The sequence below is a fragment of the Streptopelia decaocto genome (assembly GCF_964273445.1).
Source record: "Streptopelia decaocto genome assembly, chromosome: 3".
Lineage (NCBI taxonomy): Eukaryota > Metazoa > Chordata > Aves > Columbiformes > Columbidae > Streptopelia > Streptopelia decaocto.
In genome coordinates this window covers 94,585,877-94,603,430 of record NC_138656.1, presented here as the reverse complement: position 1 = coordinate 94,603,430, position 17,554 = coordinate 94,585,877, and the positions used below count along the sequence as shown (strand labels likewise).

The window sequence follows — 17,554 nt, the reverse complement described above, 5'->3', positions numbered from 1 at the left end:
GTATTTGTGTGCAAGTTTGAATCAGCAGTACAGCTATCTGCTCACATCATATCTTACCTTATTTGAAATTGTTTTCATCCTTTTGCTGTTGTGCTTAGTGGTGGTGGTCATACAATGTAGTCACTTAATGTTTTGTGACAGACTACAGTGCACTTTGAATTTATTTTATTGTTTAAAGGCTGGACTCTGCCCTTCCACCTGATAGAAATCAAACAAACTAAAAACAAAAAATAAAAATCACATTTGTATAAGGTCAGTGATAAAACTGGTAACTGAATCTTATATTTCTACAATTTATTCAGTTATAAATTTAACAACTGTTAGTAAATATTGTTATTACATGCCAAACATATTAATCTGCAGTACTGAAAGGGTGCTGTGCTTGGCTCCCCCTGGCACTGGGCATTGCCATCAGGGGCAGCAGTGGCATTTGGTGCATAGAAGAGGTCCCAATCCTGATGCCGCAGAAAGGAGTACAAAGGAAGAAGCACTAGCAACTGCTCGATGAGGAGAAAGCAAAAAGCAAGTGTAGGAGGCAGAAAAAGCTGCTTCAGTAGTTGCAGGGAGTTCATATATATAGGATGTCCTTGTGTCCTCCTAAAGCAGAAGATGAATAATTCAAGAATGGCAATTTTTCTGAAAGCTGCTTTATTTTTTCCAATGACATCCTTGGTATTAATATTTACTATACATATAAGCCGTGTCTAACTTACGATATTTAATTCACTAACACCAAACAGTGCCCAAAACAACCTATATGTAATGCAGAATCAGAGTTTCTTTTTGGATACTACAAAAGGTGTTTAAGAAAGGTTCTTAACAAGTCAGATGAGTGCAGCAGAGTCTTCTTCTCCACCATCAAAAATGTTACAGCCCTGATCTAGACTGATCTTCCTGTTGATGTGACTTCTTTACTTCTGTCTGGCCTTCCTGGTAAGAGTGACAACAGTGGTGCCAAGTCAGAATGTAGATACAGGAATATCTACTGATAAGGAACTGGAATGAAAATACTGAAACCTCTCTGCCGGTTTTGTGTGTCTGTATTCTTTGTTTTAATATGTTAATTGTTTTTCTTAGTGCATACATATCAGTTCTAATCTTGGTATTCTTATGCAGTTGCATTATGCTTCTAAACTAATCATTGGGCTGCCCCTAGGTAATATGGTGGAGGGTTGTAGGGGTTGTTCCTATATTACTGAAGTGTTGAAAAGACAGCATAAAATGGAAGGAGGGAAAATACTTTCATGCTGTTACTCTACCTTTTTTTGCAGTCTACTGATATGGCCCACAGAAGTAGTTTGTTGCTTTATGTAGTAATATGAATATAGTTGTGTTTATGACTAGTTATCAACTATAGTTTAAGGTTATAATAGGGGTTTTGTATTTATACAGAGCAAGATGCAGAATTGCAAGAAGCTATCAAGAGAAGCCTTGAGGAAATGTAAATGAAGATGCTTCAGTACACTAACACCATGTCATCAGAGCTGCTCACAAAAATAGAAGCTTGTTCATCTCTTTACAAAGGTTCAGAAATACCACTTCAAAAACACCTCTGTATTTTGAATTGTTAGATTAATAACCTGATGTCCTGTCCTCTCTCATGCTGACAGTTTATGGATATCCTCTGCAATATGTTGTATATGATAAAAATAAATTTTTAAGCCTTTGTATATTCTGTTTCTAGTGGGTGATGACTAAGTCTCTCCAGTCTAGCTGTATAAATTGTTGCCTAATTAGTAGGCTGGTCTTACTAGGTATTTTGGAGTTTTCAGTTGTCATTTGCGTTTGTTTGTGGGTTTTTTTTGGTTATGTTTTTTGTTCTTGTATTCTTGTATTTTATTTTTCTGTCACAAAATGTCTTTGCCTTTATTTACTTTTTCGTGTGGTCTTTGCAACAGATAAAAGTAATAAACTCCAATTATTTCAGATTTGCCTACCTAATCTTGTTATAAAGAGAAGCTTAGATCCCAGGTTTATAAATTGAACTTATGGCCTAACTTGCCTGTGGCCAGTCTTGCCTCAAGGAATGTCATTTTGTCAATGTCTTGTTTGTTACAAATGTCAGAATCGGAACCACAGGCTGTACAGTTAGTTTGTTAGCTTTATTTTTATAAATGCAGATGTTTTTTCAACAGTAGCATGGTAGAGTGTTGGTTTGATGGCTTAAAGTTTGACGGGTTGGGTTCCTCACCCTGATCTGAGGCTGGAACAAGGTTTTAAGGGAAAAGAAGCTAAAACTTTCTAGTTCCTGTTTTGGATAGATGTGAGAGAATTTAAGCTGTATTATTCCTACATACTGTTGTCTGTGCTCCCTTGTGTTCATGAAGAGGTAGCTTTGGATAAATTAATGTAAATGTGTTAATTATTTTTGTACTGTTCTTATTTTAAGATGAACAATTTCTGTGTTTAAAGTTGCTATCTCTGCCACCTTTCTCAGTTCCTTCATTTAAAAATAGCTATGCAAGCTGTCCAGCTTTACCAGCCTATTATACTTCAGTATATACCGCTGTCAGTAAGTAAAAAATCTCAATGTAATAAAATGCCAGCTTGATATTTTATTATTATTTGTTAGCCTGTGAGTTTGCTTATAACTGTTTTAATTCTAAATATTTGTTATGCAAACAAATACTTTTTGTGGAGAGTAAGACAAGGGGAAGGCTAGCTTTTTCTCACTCCCAGTTCCAAAGAGTCAGAATAACTACAGCTGTGCATCATCATGGTTAGAAAAGCTGGAAAACTGGCACTGGTTTATTTCCAGTCATGATTCTGATATAATTGCCATCTCTGAAGCGAATAGCGAATTATTGAAGAATCTTGTGAGTTATCTCAGTGCTCATTAGTGATCATAAACTTGAAGAAAACTGTTCAAATGCTACAAAATAGTTGGAATGCCTCTAGTGTATTTGATTCTGACACCCAGGTGTTAGAGTGAGCAGGACCTCTTAATGTTGTTCTCTTGTGTCTGCTGCTTGTTTTCTCACTGCAAATTTAGATTAATCACAGTCCTATTCAAATCTGGGTGTGCAGTCGGTGCTGCTGCTGAGGAAGCCTGTTCTGGAAGATTGAGTTGCCTTTAGCTATTGACTCCAGTTAAATCAGTTCCTGAATTTTTCATGCCAGATTCTTCTAATAAGGGTGGAATGAGATAGAAAACAATGTTCATCCTCAAAAACATTTCAGCCCAAGTTATAGAAGCTTTTTGGCAGGTTTGTTTGGTTTTGTGGTTTTTGTTTGGTTTGGTTTTGGTTTGTTTTTTTTCTCAGTGCAGATCATAAAGTTGCAAACTCCATTCAACTAGAGAAAGTTTTTTGCTTGGCTCAACAAGTGTTTAAAACCTGTGTAGATGGTCATCTCCAGGGTCTGCTATGTTAGATTTTGATCATGTGCTTTATTCCTCATAATATTTCATTTCTATCACAAATGTAAAGTTTGCTTGTACCTGATGGGCCATGACTTAATCAGTTGCATTAAAAAAAAAAAAGCCACATGTGCACACACATTCTCTATACTTTGAGCCCCAGTTACTAAATACATTGTATTGGCATCCTTATCTGCTTACCAAAATAAGTAGCAAATCCCAACCACTGCTGCTATGGCTTTTAAAGAACAGCTGGAGTTCTAGTCTCTATTCTTTTCATGTTAAAATTAATCTCCAAAATTATTGGCGTCCTAAAATTTGTCCTCATTTCTTTTGTCTCTTTGAGGTTCTCTTAACTCTGAAATTTTTCTTTGCAAAGTTTTCTGCCATCACAGGCTTGTGATACTTTTGTTTGCAGAAAACAAAGAAAATTGGATTGTTAAAACAGGGCAGGTACTGACTTGTTACCAGCATCTCATGGTATTGCACCTTGTTCTTCAGCTGGAAAAGGTGTCTTGTGAATGGCTGTGTTTCAGAATTCATTGTTTCTGGCTGGGGAGTGTTGTTCAACTGGCTGGAATTTTGGAGGTTTGCCCTGCATATGCTGAGAGATTTGTCTGCATTTACAACCACAACTCACCTGTTAAAAGAAGCTTCCCTGGCATCCTTTATGTTTGTTCTAGAAGTGATTCGTCCTGTCCTTTTTAAGAGACTTTGCTTTCGTGGTGATGTTGGAGTTGACCATTAGTCTAAAGTAATCCTGTAATGCTTTTTTGGATTTATCTTTAATGAGGAAAAAGTCTAATCTCCACCTGGCTGCCAGCATCTGTTTACGTTAATGCTTTCATTTCCATATGGTGCATGCATAAGTTTTACAAAACTGAAATCATGACAAGTTGAGATTGGTACAAGGCTCTTATCTCTTTGGTGCTCTGTGTGCCATATTCCTTCATATCAAACAAAACCCCCCTTTTGGTTACATTCAGAGAGGAGATGCCAAATAAGTCAGTGTGACTATTTGGAAAGTTACCAGAGCACTAAAATCCCATGCCTGCCTGATTGCTTCTGTAGTTTAATAATATAAAAATCTTTTTTTTTTTTTTAATTGGCTTACTGTAAGTTACTTGCTTTGTATATGGTTTTGGGTGGTGGGTTAATTTCCTTAGCTCTTCAGGGTATACAGAAATGACCACTACTGTCCGTATAGCAGTCACAGAATGCAAACCTTTACTGAATCTTTACCAAATATGGTGAAGTTTATAGAGGTATGAAGTTACACCATCTTCTTTCTTAAAAGGAAAGTGTTCTATCATCTCTGTGTGCTGTCCTAGCAATGTTTACAGTGACTGCTGTAAATTGGAAGGAGGTGAGGGAGATGGATGATGAATTGTTTCAAAGTTAATTTGGAGAAATTGGCTGACAATAACACAAAAATACTTTCTGGCAATTCTTTCCAGCTGAGTAGCTTTAAAATAAAGTCTGCATCTGCATATTTCTTGGCTTCTAAACCTCATTAGGTTTCCTGTAGGAATTCTGTATTTGGGTGGTTTAGAGCTCAGCGTAACAGTCCAGGTCAAATAATATGACCTGAGTTATTATAAAAGTGGATGTAAACAAGTTAGAAAACTTACAAGTGGTAAGCACATGGTGTTTACTCAGATGGCAAAGCTCTGCGTGCTTGGAAATTCAATGTGAAGTTCTCTTTGTAGATCTGTGCAAGTTCACTTTCCCTGACTGTAGTATCTTAATTTTTAGGAGTCCTTCCATTTGTTTTTTTGCTCAGAGCTCCTTTGACAATCGGCTGAGCATCTACAGCTGTACAGAATTCACTGCCTCATTTACCAGGCAGTTTTCCTCTCCGTGAGAACAAACTGCTGCGTGCCCTGAAATGGTCATACCAGCTTTCAGATTGCTGCTGCAATAGAGGACTTCAGACTCCTGACAGGCTTGGGACCTCAGGGCTCGCCTACACAGTAAAGAGACTTGTCCAGGCAAACCCAGGGCTAGCTGTAATTATTGGTAACAACAGTAGCAAAGACACTGTAGCACAGGTTCAGCTGGTGCTGAGTGAGGGGGCAGCCTACCGTGAAAGCAGGTATGTATTTGGATTGAAAACTTGATCGAAACTTGCCTTGGCCCATCTTTACTGCTCTTGTCATGCTGCCAGGGAGACAGCAAGCTGGCTGTGGCTGGCTGGCCCAAGCCATGGTTGCATCCTTCTGCGATGTATGGGAACGGCTGTGTTTCCAGAATATCTTATTTGGATGGATTTCCTGTAGTTGAAGGGAGGGAAATAATCTGGCATGGCATTTTTTGGGTGTGGACTTTCTCTTTGATCTTATTCCATGATGGCTCATGTATAAGTGTTAGGGTATGTGACAAGGTGTGTATCGGGGTTTGGAATACAGCAAAGCTGGAACTAAGGTGCTGTTTAGCAATATGACAATTTGTAGTGCTTCTGGTATAGATCATCTTGGCTCTGGGACTTCTACAGCTACATCAGACATCCAGAGCCTGGGGAGGTTGCTCTTTCTGCTATTTCCAGGGACCATGTGCATGTGAATTAGACCCTGGCTGTTGCTCTGGTTTGCAAGTGGCACACACTTTTTACAGTGCTGTAGTTTAAAATGAAACCCTGTGGCTTCACTGCTGAGGCAGGAGTGCAGAAACCGTGAGATCGACACCCACCCTCCCCTCATGTGCTTCTCTGTGATGCCCACAGCGAGAGCAGGGCTGTGCAGTCCCTGTGAACACAGCTGTGGAGAAGAGGAGGAGAGGGGGACACACGCTGAGCAGCATCCCTCACTCAGCCATCACCCGTATTCACCGCAGAGCACAATGAGGAGGATGAACTATCTGTTTCAGACATGAGGGCCCTTCCTCCTCCCGTTGCTTTGTGGCCCTGAAGGACCTAATTCTCACCTTTTGAGTCCCCAAGCTGCTTGTCCCAATTGAGCTGTGAGCCACTTCCCTTTCTCCCAAGATGGACTCCTGTCTTTCCAGCTGTCTGTTATTTTGGAAAAGTGGTGACAACTGCACTTTTATGTACCTGAGCAGTAAAGAGGGCAAAGGGAGCAATGGACACCTCTAGAAAGCAGGAAAAGCAGTGTTCATGCTCCTTCCAAGTTTCTAAATGGGAAAATATCCCGGTTTGCATAGGGAGCAATGTCAAGGCTTGTCCCAGAAGGCCATTTTTGCTTTTAACCTGCATTTTTGTTTAATAGTTTGTGCTGTTCTCACTTCCAGGGCAAAATGCCATTTTTTTTGTCAAAAAGGGTAAGTCACATATGATATGTTTGGACCCAACAGCTACAGTGGTTCTGTGCCTCTGCCTCATTGCAGCTGCTACCTGTGTGAATTAAAACCCTGTGCAAGGAAAAAGAAATGTTCAAAACCATTCAGCTAGTTTGATTTCTTCTTTTTAAAGCCAACCTAATTGATACTTGATAAACTGGCAGGGGAAGAACAGAAGGATCCTAGGCACAAATGGCTGCAAACTGCATGTCATGGCTACAAATGGTTCCTGTTTGCAGATATTTGTGGTGGGAAGCGGTTTTTAATTATCCTTACAAAGACCGTAGAGAGATGGATGGAACAATTGTTCAAATAAACTTATTTCCATGAACTCACAGGCAACGAGCCTTACTTATCCAACTATGTAAAATGAAAATACAGGCAATTAATTTAATGAGAGCACTTAGGACATTATATCATTCAGAATGGACAAGCCTGAGAAAATGGGTATTTTGAATCATAGCGGGATAGGCATACAAAACAGTATCCCTGTGCAATGAAATCCCTCTTAGCTAAGTGCCAAAAATTAGTCTGTTAGCGCCAAGTGGTATTTGCCCAAACCTGGACTTTTGGTATAAGCAAATTCCTTTTCAAATACTCATAGTAGTGGCACGTAGAGCTTATGTGTGACTTGAATTGCTGGAACCAATGCTCCCAGCAGGAACCTGAAGCACAAGAGATTTCTCTGTCAGTTGTTTTAGTTGGTACAGTGGGCGCTGGCGCGAGTGAAGGTACCACTTTGTACAGTCAAGTTAGATGCATCTCGGAACAAGTCTTTATTAGCTGTAGATCCACTACATTAGCTGCCATGAAATAGTTATGGTTTTTTTTTTTCTTTTGACATAGGAAGAGAACATTGAACAATATCATTTCTCATAAGCCTTTTGGTATTATCTTGGACAATGAAGTTGGCAGAACTGTTTCTCTTCTGTAGGTGGTCAGGGGGCTCTTAGAGTTGGCATTGGAAAGATGTGCCAGCAGTGGTAGTATCTCAGGTATCCTGTTTTGTGGAATAATGTTCCACTTACAATAAGGACCATCTCTCATTTAGCTTTCTCCAGCTTTTCTCTCCTCTCAAACAGGCTTCTGGATTTTTAACGCATTTTGTTATCCTCTTCCAATTTATTGAGTTTTCAAGTGTTTCAGCTTTGTAGCTCACTTTTTTGATAGCTTTATATAAAAACAGCAGTTGGGTGGGGGGGTTTCTTCCTTTCTTTAACAAAAAAGCAAACCAATGAACCAAGCCTACAGACCACTTTTGAAGGGCAAATCCTCGTATTAACGGCTGCCATCTCAAACGAGGTTAATAGAGAGGGAAAGCCTCATTATCCTCCTTAGCTTCTGCTCATGTGCTTTTGGCTGGTCCAGGTTTCGCTGCTTTTGTCACGCAGGGGCCGGGGCAGCTGGGGGTGTCTCAGGGAGCAGCAGAGGCCGGGTCGGAGGGTGACACGGAGCGGCTTTAATCCCCTCGTGTGGCCACTACCCCCGGCTCGCTGATGCATTCAGCCCGCCGCGGCCGCTGCTCTGTGCTGCCGGCGCGGCTGGGCCGCTCGGGGGCGGTGGCCGGCGGGGCCCGGACTGCGTGACGCGTCGCCCGCGGGGCCGCGTCCCGGCGCGGAGGCGGGGTGGCCGCGGGGGCAGGCGGCGGGGCGGGCTCCTTCTTTGGCCATGAGCGAGGTGCCGGCATTCGGCCGCCGCCGCCGCCTGCGGGACGCGGGGAGGGAGCGGCCGCAGCGAGGATCCGCCGGCGGCAGCGGGCGGGGGCTATGGCCCAGGCCAAGATCAGCGCCAAGGCCAGCGAGGGGGCGCAGCAGCAGCAGCAGTCCGGCGGGCAGCTCCGAGGCCGCTTCTACCGCTCCACCTCCATGGCGGACCGCTCCAGCCGCCTGCTCGAGAACCTGGACCAGCTGGAGCTCAGGTGGGCCCCGCTGCGGCCGGGCAGGGCCGGGCGGAGGGGAGGGGAGGGGAGGGGGCCGCGGCCTTGGCCGGGCCGGGGGAGCCGCCTCGCCCGCAGCCCGCGGCTCCTGACGGCGGCGGGCGCGGGGCCTGCCCGCAGCGGGGCGGGAAGGGGCTTGCGCCGGGGTGAGGCCTCCTGAGGTGACGGGGGGAAGAGGATCGTCGGGAGCGGTGGGGGGGAATGTTCAAAGTGGCAGCTGCTGCTCTAAGGTGAAATCGCGTGGGCTGGAAATACGTGGCCCTAAGAATATATATGTGAATGTATGAAAATGTTTTTCAAAAGAGGCGCAAAAGACTTTTCTGGGTTTGTTGCCCCTTGCGGTTTGGGGAGTCTTTAGCAGAAGGGGCACAGGGGTTGCTGGCGGTGACAGTGTGACAGGACGTGCCCAAGCCCTGCGGTGGATGTGTCCATCACCCTGCCCTGCAGCCCCACGGTCCCATGGCTGTCACTGTTCCACTGCTGTCACCGTCCCGCGGCAGCCAGGCAGGAAAGGCAAGGGTAGAGCGTGGTGTCGTTCGGGCCTCAGAGGCCCTTGCAAGCCTTTAAGCGCCCTGCTGAACGCTGGTGTATGAGACTTTCTGTCTCCCAAACCTCCCTTTGCACTTACTGGTCCAGCTATGGATGTTCTTGTCGCCCATGTTTATGTTCACTTTCTCTCTGAAAAATCACATAACTATAATGTGAATAGCATTGCATTCTGCAGCTTAGATGAGTTTTTCTGGATTAATTGTGAATACGACACATATTTCATTGTTGGACCAAGACATGTCCTGTCTCCTTCTGCTACTTGACGCTCCCCAAAAAAATCCCATTTGATTTTTTTTTCCCAGTTTGGCCACATGACAGACAATTCCTTGCCTTTAATCATCCTCCTCATCCTCTCAGCTCTGCCTAATTACACAGAGTCCTCTCTGAGGTGGATGGATGCACAGCGTGCCGCGGGTGTTCCACTGATTCACCTCTTGCTGGTTTGGTTTCTACACACCCTTTCCTTCATTACAGCTGCATATTGATCAGCTGCTTTCACAGAACCACCCACAATGTTTCTAGGACTTTCCTGTAATTAAAAGAGTTCTGTGGGATGCAGGAGTTGCGTTTTCCCCTTTCTACGTACACTACTTTGCATTATTCAGGAGTGGACTTTACATGCTATTATATTAGCCTTTCACTTAGCTCTGTTGGATCTCCTTGAAGTCCTTCGCAGGCTTCTCCAAATTTGACTAAACAAAATCACTGTCTGCAAACAAGTCTTGCTGCTAGCACATGAATATGTAATGATAAAATGAGCAGCAGAATATGCAAAAATGTGTTTTAAATTTACTGAGTGACTCTGAAACCAAGCAGATGGTTTGGTTAACCAGAAATTAAACCCCAAATTAAACTTCCCAGTTTGCTCTGGGTCTTTCAAACAGGCATAGTTCTAAATGTGGAACAATTATGAAAAGAGAGTCAAACTACTTGGATTAAAGTCACTCAAATCTTATTTTTTTTCCATTCACAACTAATCAACATGCCTCATTTCAAAGTTATTTGAATGACAGGAGTTTTTCCACACTTCTTCCTTCTCCAGCTGGTTTAGTTCAGCTATAGACCCTTGAGATGTTGCTTGTGAATATAAGTGAAAATTTGTCAAAGTGAACTACAGCCTTTAATTACACCCCTGGGCAACCCCCAGTTCTCAAGTTGCTTTAGGTTGGCTGAACCTCATGAGGGCAGCCCTCATCCCATTGGAGACGCTCTGGTTTGCACAGCCTTCCCTTCCACAAGCGCTGCTTTGGGGGTGCCTCCACACCTCCCTGCTGGGTGTTTGTGGAGGGAGTTTCTTCTGTCAGGACAGTGAGCGGGAAAGGGGGGTTAATTTGGGTGTGGGAAGCGAGCCCCCCAGCGGGGGTAGCAAGGGGCGCAGGTGGCACTTCTGTCCCCTGGAAGGGCTCGGACGTTCATGCTGCCCTGGCTGCTGGTCAATGCCAAGACATCTCAGGAGCAGCTGGAAGCAGGACCAGAGTCTCTGTTTATGAGTCACTGTGTTCTGGCAGTTAAGTGAACACGCAGTCCTAATGATATATGAGATAATTCATACTCTTGGTTTTGTTTGGTTTTTTAATCTTTATTTTTTGTACTTTTCCTCCTGCTCTCCTTCAGAACAACCCCATTCCCCCGTGGTTCCATTTGTATGTTCATGGGACTGCTCACTTGAGAATGCAAACGCAGTTTAGGCAGCTGAGGATACTGAGGTGAATGAAACCCCTGTTTTGTCTTCATCCAATATGCTCAGCTCCATCTCAGGAATAAAGCCGCACCATCTTCAGATATTTCTTATTTCCTTTGAAAATGTGTCCACACCTCCAGTGCACAAGCTTTACCAGTGAGCTGTGAGTCAGTAGTTTAAAGGACAGAGTTATTGCAGCTGTCATAAGAAAGCAGGTATCGAGTTTCTCGTCTGGAAACAAAAGCTCAGGCTGGTCCACCTGTTCCGCGGGGAACGCTCTGCTCATGCCAGTGGTATGTAGGAAGGAAAGGCTCTGTGCAGCTGGTCACTCTTGGACCAGGGAAAATCAGAAATAAGGAGTGTGTTTTTTTTAGTCCTAGGTAATGGATGGAATATGTAGTTGATGTTCAAAGCAACAAATACAGTTCAAATAAAAATATGATTGGATGTTTTCGTCTGTTAGAAAAAGACCATACTGCTTCATCAAGATAATTGATAATTAGGCATTAATGAGTATTTTATTTTCTTTTTGCCTTCTCTTCTTTGGTTGGTTGTTTTTTTGAGACTTGGACTGTATCTCCACTCCTTTCCATGGCAGTCACCTCTGCTAGAGGTTTGTCTCCTCCAATCCCTTTTTTTTGTCCCCTGCACCAGGGAAATAAAGATTTACACAAACCTATGAAGTCAAAGCACATTTTAGGAGAGAAGCAATGAGAGCTGACTGCAAGGTGTGGACCTGACACTCCTGCAGTGAGTAAGGAAGGAATGGCTGCCGTCCCTGCGGGGCCAGGGTCTCTCCTGGCCAGTGGCCTGGGAGCCACAGGAGCCACCGGGACCCACCCCAGGCCCGGGCACCTGCTGAGGTGGCCAGATGGGCTGAGGCAGTGGAAAGTGTCTTAGCTTGATAAAGGCCCCCAACACCTTCTCTGGAGCACTGACTATTTTCATGAGCCTGGTGTGAGTGATTTGGTTTGGTTTTTTTTATTCTACCCCACCCCCTAGAGCACTGTTCTGAAGTGACCCTGTCCCGTTGTTTTGGTCTCCATTCAATCCAGGTCCCCAGCAGTGACAGCAGCTGCTCCCTCCACTCCTTGTCTTACCTTTCTCTGGCCATTTCTCCTCATCCTCTGTTGGTGCATGTAACTCCACGGCTGCTGGGCTGCTGCCTTTGCTGCCCATCTGTTGTGTTACCACACGGTACCTCCACCCTGCCCTCCAGATGTCTCTCCAAGGAGTTTTATTTTTTAGGTTTATTTAGTCCCATCACGCTGCTCATAATTGGCCAAGATGGACATTTTTTGAAGGGACAGCAGGGGGCTGGGGGAGTCCTGACATGCTCTTCCCTCTGCCCTCACCCCAGCGGCAGGAGCTGATGCGCCTCCTGCACCCGCCGTTACCTGGCGCTGGGGTAGGCGCTCATTTTGACGGCCGTTTATGGAAGCAAACACGCTAAAATTAAAATGCCAGTGGATTTTAGTTGTGTGGCACTCTGTATTACAGTTGAAAAAGTGGTTAAAATAATCCCCGAGAAGCAATTTTTGCAAATAAAATAGTTCTCCAGATTCGGTTATATGACTTTCTGTAAAATTATGTCAGTCAAAGCTCTGGCTGGTAAATTACGATGTCTTTTCTTGCTGCATACAATCACTAATTCTGATAATTTGGCTTTTGGGTCCTACCTTGTATATCAATAGTGCTTTTGGAAGCAGTGATGACTTAGGCATCATCTTTTGAATTGCACCAATTCAGGATGCATCTCTGCAATGCAGTTTTTCCACATTCTTCACAGGACCCAGCGGAGCCAGTGGAAATCACGGATTGATCCATCCACCGAAGCCAGACCTTTAGTTTTTAAGTCAGTACAATGACATACTGAATCTGATTTAAAAACGCTATTAAAATTGAAATTCTACACTTCTAAATTTTAATTTTAAGCTCCCCAGTGACCATATTGCATTTTTTTAAATTGTGAAAATACTATGTTTTTAAAAGGGCATGGCAGGGCATTTATGAAAATATTGCTAGACTTCCTGAATTATAAAGTGCAGACATCTGAAGTATGAGATGACTACACCTGCCTTGTTACTCTTACTAACCAGCCCAAAATAATAATTAAAAGTGTTTGCTCTTGGCACGAATTTGCATTGCATTAACTTTTCCCACTCCTTCTTGAACATTAAAGGCAAGGCCTGAAGCTTGCGCTTTCACTGGCTAAATTAGGCTAAATATTTTGTGAAACAACCATTTCGTGAGCAGGCTGCATGTGAAGTCTGAGTATTTATATCCTCAAATGCCCCCGTTCTGCCTTTTTTTGCCCTCGTTTCTTTTCCTGCTGTTTCTCCCAAGTTTCCTGCCCTCAGCGAGCCCTTGAGGAAGGAGCAGCAGCTCCACACCTGTCTCATCAGACAAGCTCTTGTCTATAGAAGCAGCAATGATGAGCCACCACCGTCTCAGGGCAGCAGCCACTAATGTTGAAGAGCACAGAGCATCTAAGAGACTTAACAAGGTGTTGGTTTGTTTCCCCTTTTCCAGCCAGGTTTAATATGAATTTTGGGATAGATGGATCCATGTGCTGCTCACACCAGCTCGACCTCCTGAGCTGTGTGCTGAAAGCCTCCATCAGCCAGGTTCACCCGATACTCTGTGTCCTGTGGGGTGTGGGAATGCAGAGCTGACTCTTCTGGCACAGTTCTTGCAGCCAGTTGCAGCTTGGCAAACCCTCTGCGAGCCCTTACCCTTCAGCCTCCAGGGCAAAGCCTGGGGAGGGGGATGTGTCCCTCTTGTCCCCGCGCTCCAAAGTAGACAGGTCCCAGATGTGATTTTCCAGATGACTCCACTGAATGCAAAATCCCTCTCCCTAAAACTCTGGTGGGGAGTAAGGTGCAAATTAAGGAACTGGACTCACATTTCTAGTGTGGCATTTTCACATCACCCGTGGCCAGGTGGGCCTGTCCCCTATGGCACGAGAAGGAGGGCAGACCGTGGGTGCGCAAGCGTGGAGCTTACCGAGACCAAACAGTCACCAGGGAGAGCAGCTTCGGATGGGCCTTCCCCTCGCCCCCGCCCCTCACGTGTGAGCTTCAGCACAGTGAGCAGGACAGCAGTAGGGGTCCTGTTTCAGGAGAAAACGGGTTTTGTGCTTCTCTGCAAGCCCAGAAATGGGAGCTGCTCCCACGGAAGCTTCCCCACCGTGTGAATCAGAGCAAGCGTCGCTCCACGGAAAACACCAGTGATTGGGAGGGCAGGTGATCCAGTGTCTTCTCCCAGCGACCAAGGCATGCCGCTGAGGGGTAAGCCCTTGTCACGTCAATAAAAGTACGTGAGCTTTGTCCCTCCTGCCCATTCTTCTCCCTCGTGACAGGAATCGTTTGGCTACAAGGTGGTGTGTGAATTTTCCGGAGCGTTTGTTGCTTTGTAGGTGGGTGGTGGTAATGCGCTGCTGGCCCGGCGGGGCAGCCAGGCCCTGTGCCGCCTGCATCCACGCGGCTGCCACCTTCACCCCCGAGTTCCTGATGGGCACCTGCTCAGGTTCTCATCTAGTGAAGCTGTTGGCAGGAATTGCCAGTTAGCTACAGGACTTGTGCCACGGGGCTGTAGGACTGTCAGGCTCTGGATATCCAGATTAACCATGGAGTAGGATAGAAAAGCACTGTCAGTAAAGTAAAATACTTGTCAGATCAAATTATTGTTGGTTTGGGTTTTTTTTCCCCCGTTTGTTTTAAAATTATATTGAGTCTTGAAAAGTGAAGCTAAGATATGGGAGAATGTAATGAAATCAGTCTGGCTCATGGGTAATTAAGAACTGACTGTACTTCTTAAGCTGAAATTAAAAAAAAAAACAGGTCTGGGCAGCTATATAGGTGAACAGCTATTTCAGACACTTTGTTTGGTTCACCCATGTTCAGGGTAGAGGCTTTCCGTGACGCAGCGTCTGCCATGGAACAAGAGAAGGAAACCCTGCTCGAAATGATCCACAACATACAGAACAGCCAGGACATGAGGCACATCAGCGAAGGTGAGCGGCTGCTTGGCTGAACCCCCGTCTGACCCACGGGCAGAGCAGCCCGAGCCTTGGGCAGCAGCTCCATTTGGGTGCCCGCTGCTGGGGGGCGGGGGGGACACTGGAGCCGGCCCAGGGTCCTGAGGGGCCACCCCTTACCCTGGGATCCCCTTTTTCCTGACTGCAAAAATTCATGTACCATTCTGCTGGATGTTCTACCAGGTATTGTATATGTGAAAGCCCAGATTTATTTGCAAAGTCAGGATTAATATAGATTGGCTGAGGGCAAGGAGTTGATCATAATGGTGATTAGATATAGTTGAAAAAACCAGCATTTTAATGGTTTTGACTACTGGACAGGCATGAATGCTACAAAGTGTGTGGCCTGCAAGAACCTGATTAAGATCGTTGTTATGATTGTGTGATACATGGCTTTAAATATATTCCCTAAATCTCTGTGTTTTATACTGGGTGCTTTAAATTGCTGGTTTATTGGCTCTTCAAGAGCCTACATGTCAAATGTGTTGTGCCCATATTTTAGGGGAAAAAAATGTTTTCAGAAAATAGAAAACCAGATTTTTCATGGCCCCTAATTGCACCTGGTAGTCAGAAATCTGTTTTCTCTTTACGGCCTTTTGGGGTACTGTCTAAATCCCTCCCTCAGAGTGGCGCAGAGGGTCTTTCATGTGCCTGCTCTGTTAATGAGTAATGTTTCCTGATAATGTCTGCTTTGCTTTAATGTGACACAGCAAGCGCTGTGGCAGCAGCGGAAAAGCATTACTTAGAATTTTAGTAAAGCTTAATGCCTCATTTCACATCAGAAGCCACAAACTTGTGTGAAATCAGTTGGACTTGGGCAAATGCGAAGAATTCATTTCTGGCCCCTGGAAGTCCTGTTGATTGTCACTTCCTTAAAAAAACAACCTTGTTTATTGCAACGTTGGAGCAGTTTGATTGTCTTGATGATGTTATTTGCATGGGAAAGTATTTGCCTGTAACCTAGAATACTTTTTGATTTAGGTGAGAGAGAAGAACTTAATTTGACTGCTAATCGCCTGATGGGCCGAACCCTCACTGTGGAGGTGTCTGTAGAAACAATCCGAAACGCCCAGCAGCAGGAATCCCTACAGCATGCCACCAAGATGATCGATGAAATTGTCAATAAACTTCTAGATGATCTGGAAGATGCCAAAATCCGCTTAATGTCGCTTTACGGTGCGTGCACATCTGACGTGCCAGCAGGACCCATCGATCAGAAATTTCAGTCTGTGGTAATCGGATGCGCCATCGAGGATCAGAAGAAAATCAAAAGGCGGCTAGAGACTCTGCTCAGAAACTTAGAGAATTCTGAAAAGTCAATCACATTGTTGGAGCACCAGAAGTCATCTGTTCGACAGTCTTGCAACAGCAAACAGGATTAAACTATCCTCCTGGCTCTTTCTGGCAAATCACAGGATGAGCAATTCTCCATAAAAAGCACACAGAAGCTAAGAAAAAAAGATCTCTGTACATGCACACACATATATATGCATGCACACGCACCAAAGTCTCTTTGATTGCGAGGTGCGAGCATTTAATGGGGTTTGGTAGCATTGGCATTTTCTTTTGGCAATACAGAATGCTATCAGGAGTTCTCCTGTAGAGTCGATACTGCTCTGTTGCAAATTGTAATTGTGCTTCTGCTGAACTGTCAGAAACCATCAAAATCCAGCCTTTCCTCCATTCTCCTGTTTTGTTTGTTTTTTTTTTTAACTAAATTTGTTTTGTCATATAGTGAGATTTCAGCTTTTCTCTGCTGTATACATAGTGTGTAAACCAGGCTTTTGGGGAAAAAAAGAAGACAAATTATGGCAATAAACCATAACCATTAATAAACTGTATATGGTATTTTCATAAACAACACACTGTCCTACTCATTTCCTTTTATAATTTGAATAAATTGGCACTTTTCATCAGTAGATCACAATCCTTTCAAGAGACAGACAGATACCTCCAGGTTGTATCTACAGAAGTGAAAAGGGACACGTCTGTTCTAAGGTCACAACCAAGGCCAGAAATGAGGTCCAGCACCATTCCATACCTGCCTGGTGACCCATCCTGCCTCTCACCATCTATTTGAGGTTGCTGTGGTGTGGGGTTTTTTTTTAAAGATTAAGCGGAATGGTATTTTTCAGCTACTCTACTGCAAATTGGTTTCGCTTTATCTGCGGCTCAGAGCAAAATGGTTGAATTCTCAATTAGCAGATTCCGTATTTGTTTCTTGTGTAGGGCAATACTACGGTTTTAAAATTTAAGATGATTTACCCTTTGGGGAAGGTGTTTTGTTTTTTTTCCTTCCACCTCCCACCCCTGATAATTTCTGCTTATCATTGCCACACTGATTCCCCAGCTGTTGGTCAAACATTGCAGATTTTGGGATGCACCTGGAAATCATGCTGTGAAATAGTTAAGCTGAACATAACTTACTGATGCTTAGGATATTCCTTCAATACATGTATGTTTCTAAGGCCATTATAAGGTTATCCAGGCCAAGAGTGTTTGGGTTTTTTGTTTTCTTTTTTAGATCCTCCTTGTTGTACCAATAGCTAAAAGTATTTTTATGTTTTATAGCACTTGTACAAGTGTTTTTGTTCTCAGTGAGAAAAAACAAAGTGATTACAACTTGTATATCTACAGATGAGTTAATAGTGTAGATTTGACTTATTTTCATCTAAGTTACTGGTTTATTTTTAAAAT

The 17,554-nt window shown here is 44.0% G+C and overlaps 2 protein-coding genes across 2 annotated transcripts in view; both read left to right on the top strand.

Moving 5' to 3' along the window:
* The window catches only part of ZNF451 (zinc finger protein 451), a 37,886-nt gene extending 35,455 nt beyond the window's left edge, over positions 1-2,431 (top strand). The window contains exon 15 of the mRNA XM_082048352.1: positions 1,393-2,431. Coding sequence (XP_081904478.1) covers positions 1,393-1,445 — 53 coding nt within the window. The 3' untranslated portion in view covers positions 1,446-2,431. The remainder of the gene's footprint in view (positions 1-1,392) is intronic.
* A 5,840-nt stretch (positions 2,432-8,271) lies between these two features.
* Positions 8,272-16,718, top strand: BAG2 (BAG cochaperone 2). The gene is made up of 3 exons (XM_082049844.1): positions 8,272-8,570; positions 14,724-14,833; positions 15,839-16,718. Exons 1-3 carry the CDS (start codon positions 8,419-8,421, stop codon positions 16,237-16,239), a joined length of 663 nt encoding a protein of 220 aa, XP_081905970.1. The 5' UTR covers positions 8,272-8,418; the 3' UTR covers positions 16,240-16,718.
* Positions 16,719-17,554: the final 836 nt, after the last annotated feature.

Coding starts and splice junctions, on each gene's coding strand:
- BAG2 (XM_082049844.1), top strand. CDS start 8,419: ATGGCCCAGGCCAAGATCAGCGCCAAGGCCAGCGAGGGGGCGCAGCAG. Junction 8,571..14,723: donor CTGGACCAGCTGGAGCTCAG/GTGGGCCCCGCT, acceptor ACCCATGTTCAG/GGTAGAGGCTTTCCGTGACG. Junction 14,834..15,838: donor CATGAGGCACATCAGCGAAG/GTGAGCGGCTGC, acceptor TTTTTGATTTAG/GTGAGAGAGAAGAACTTAAT.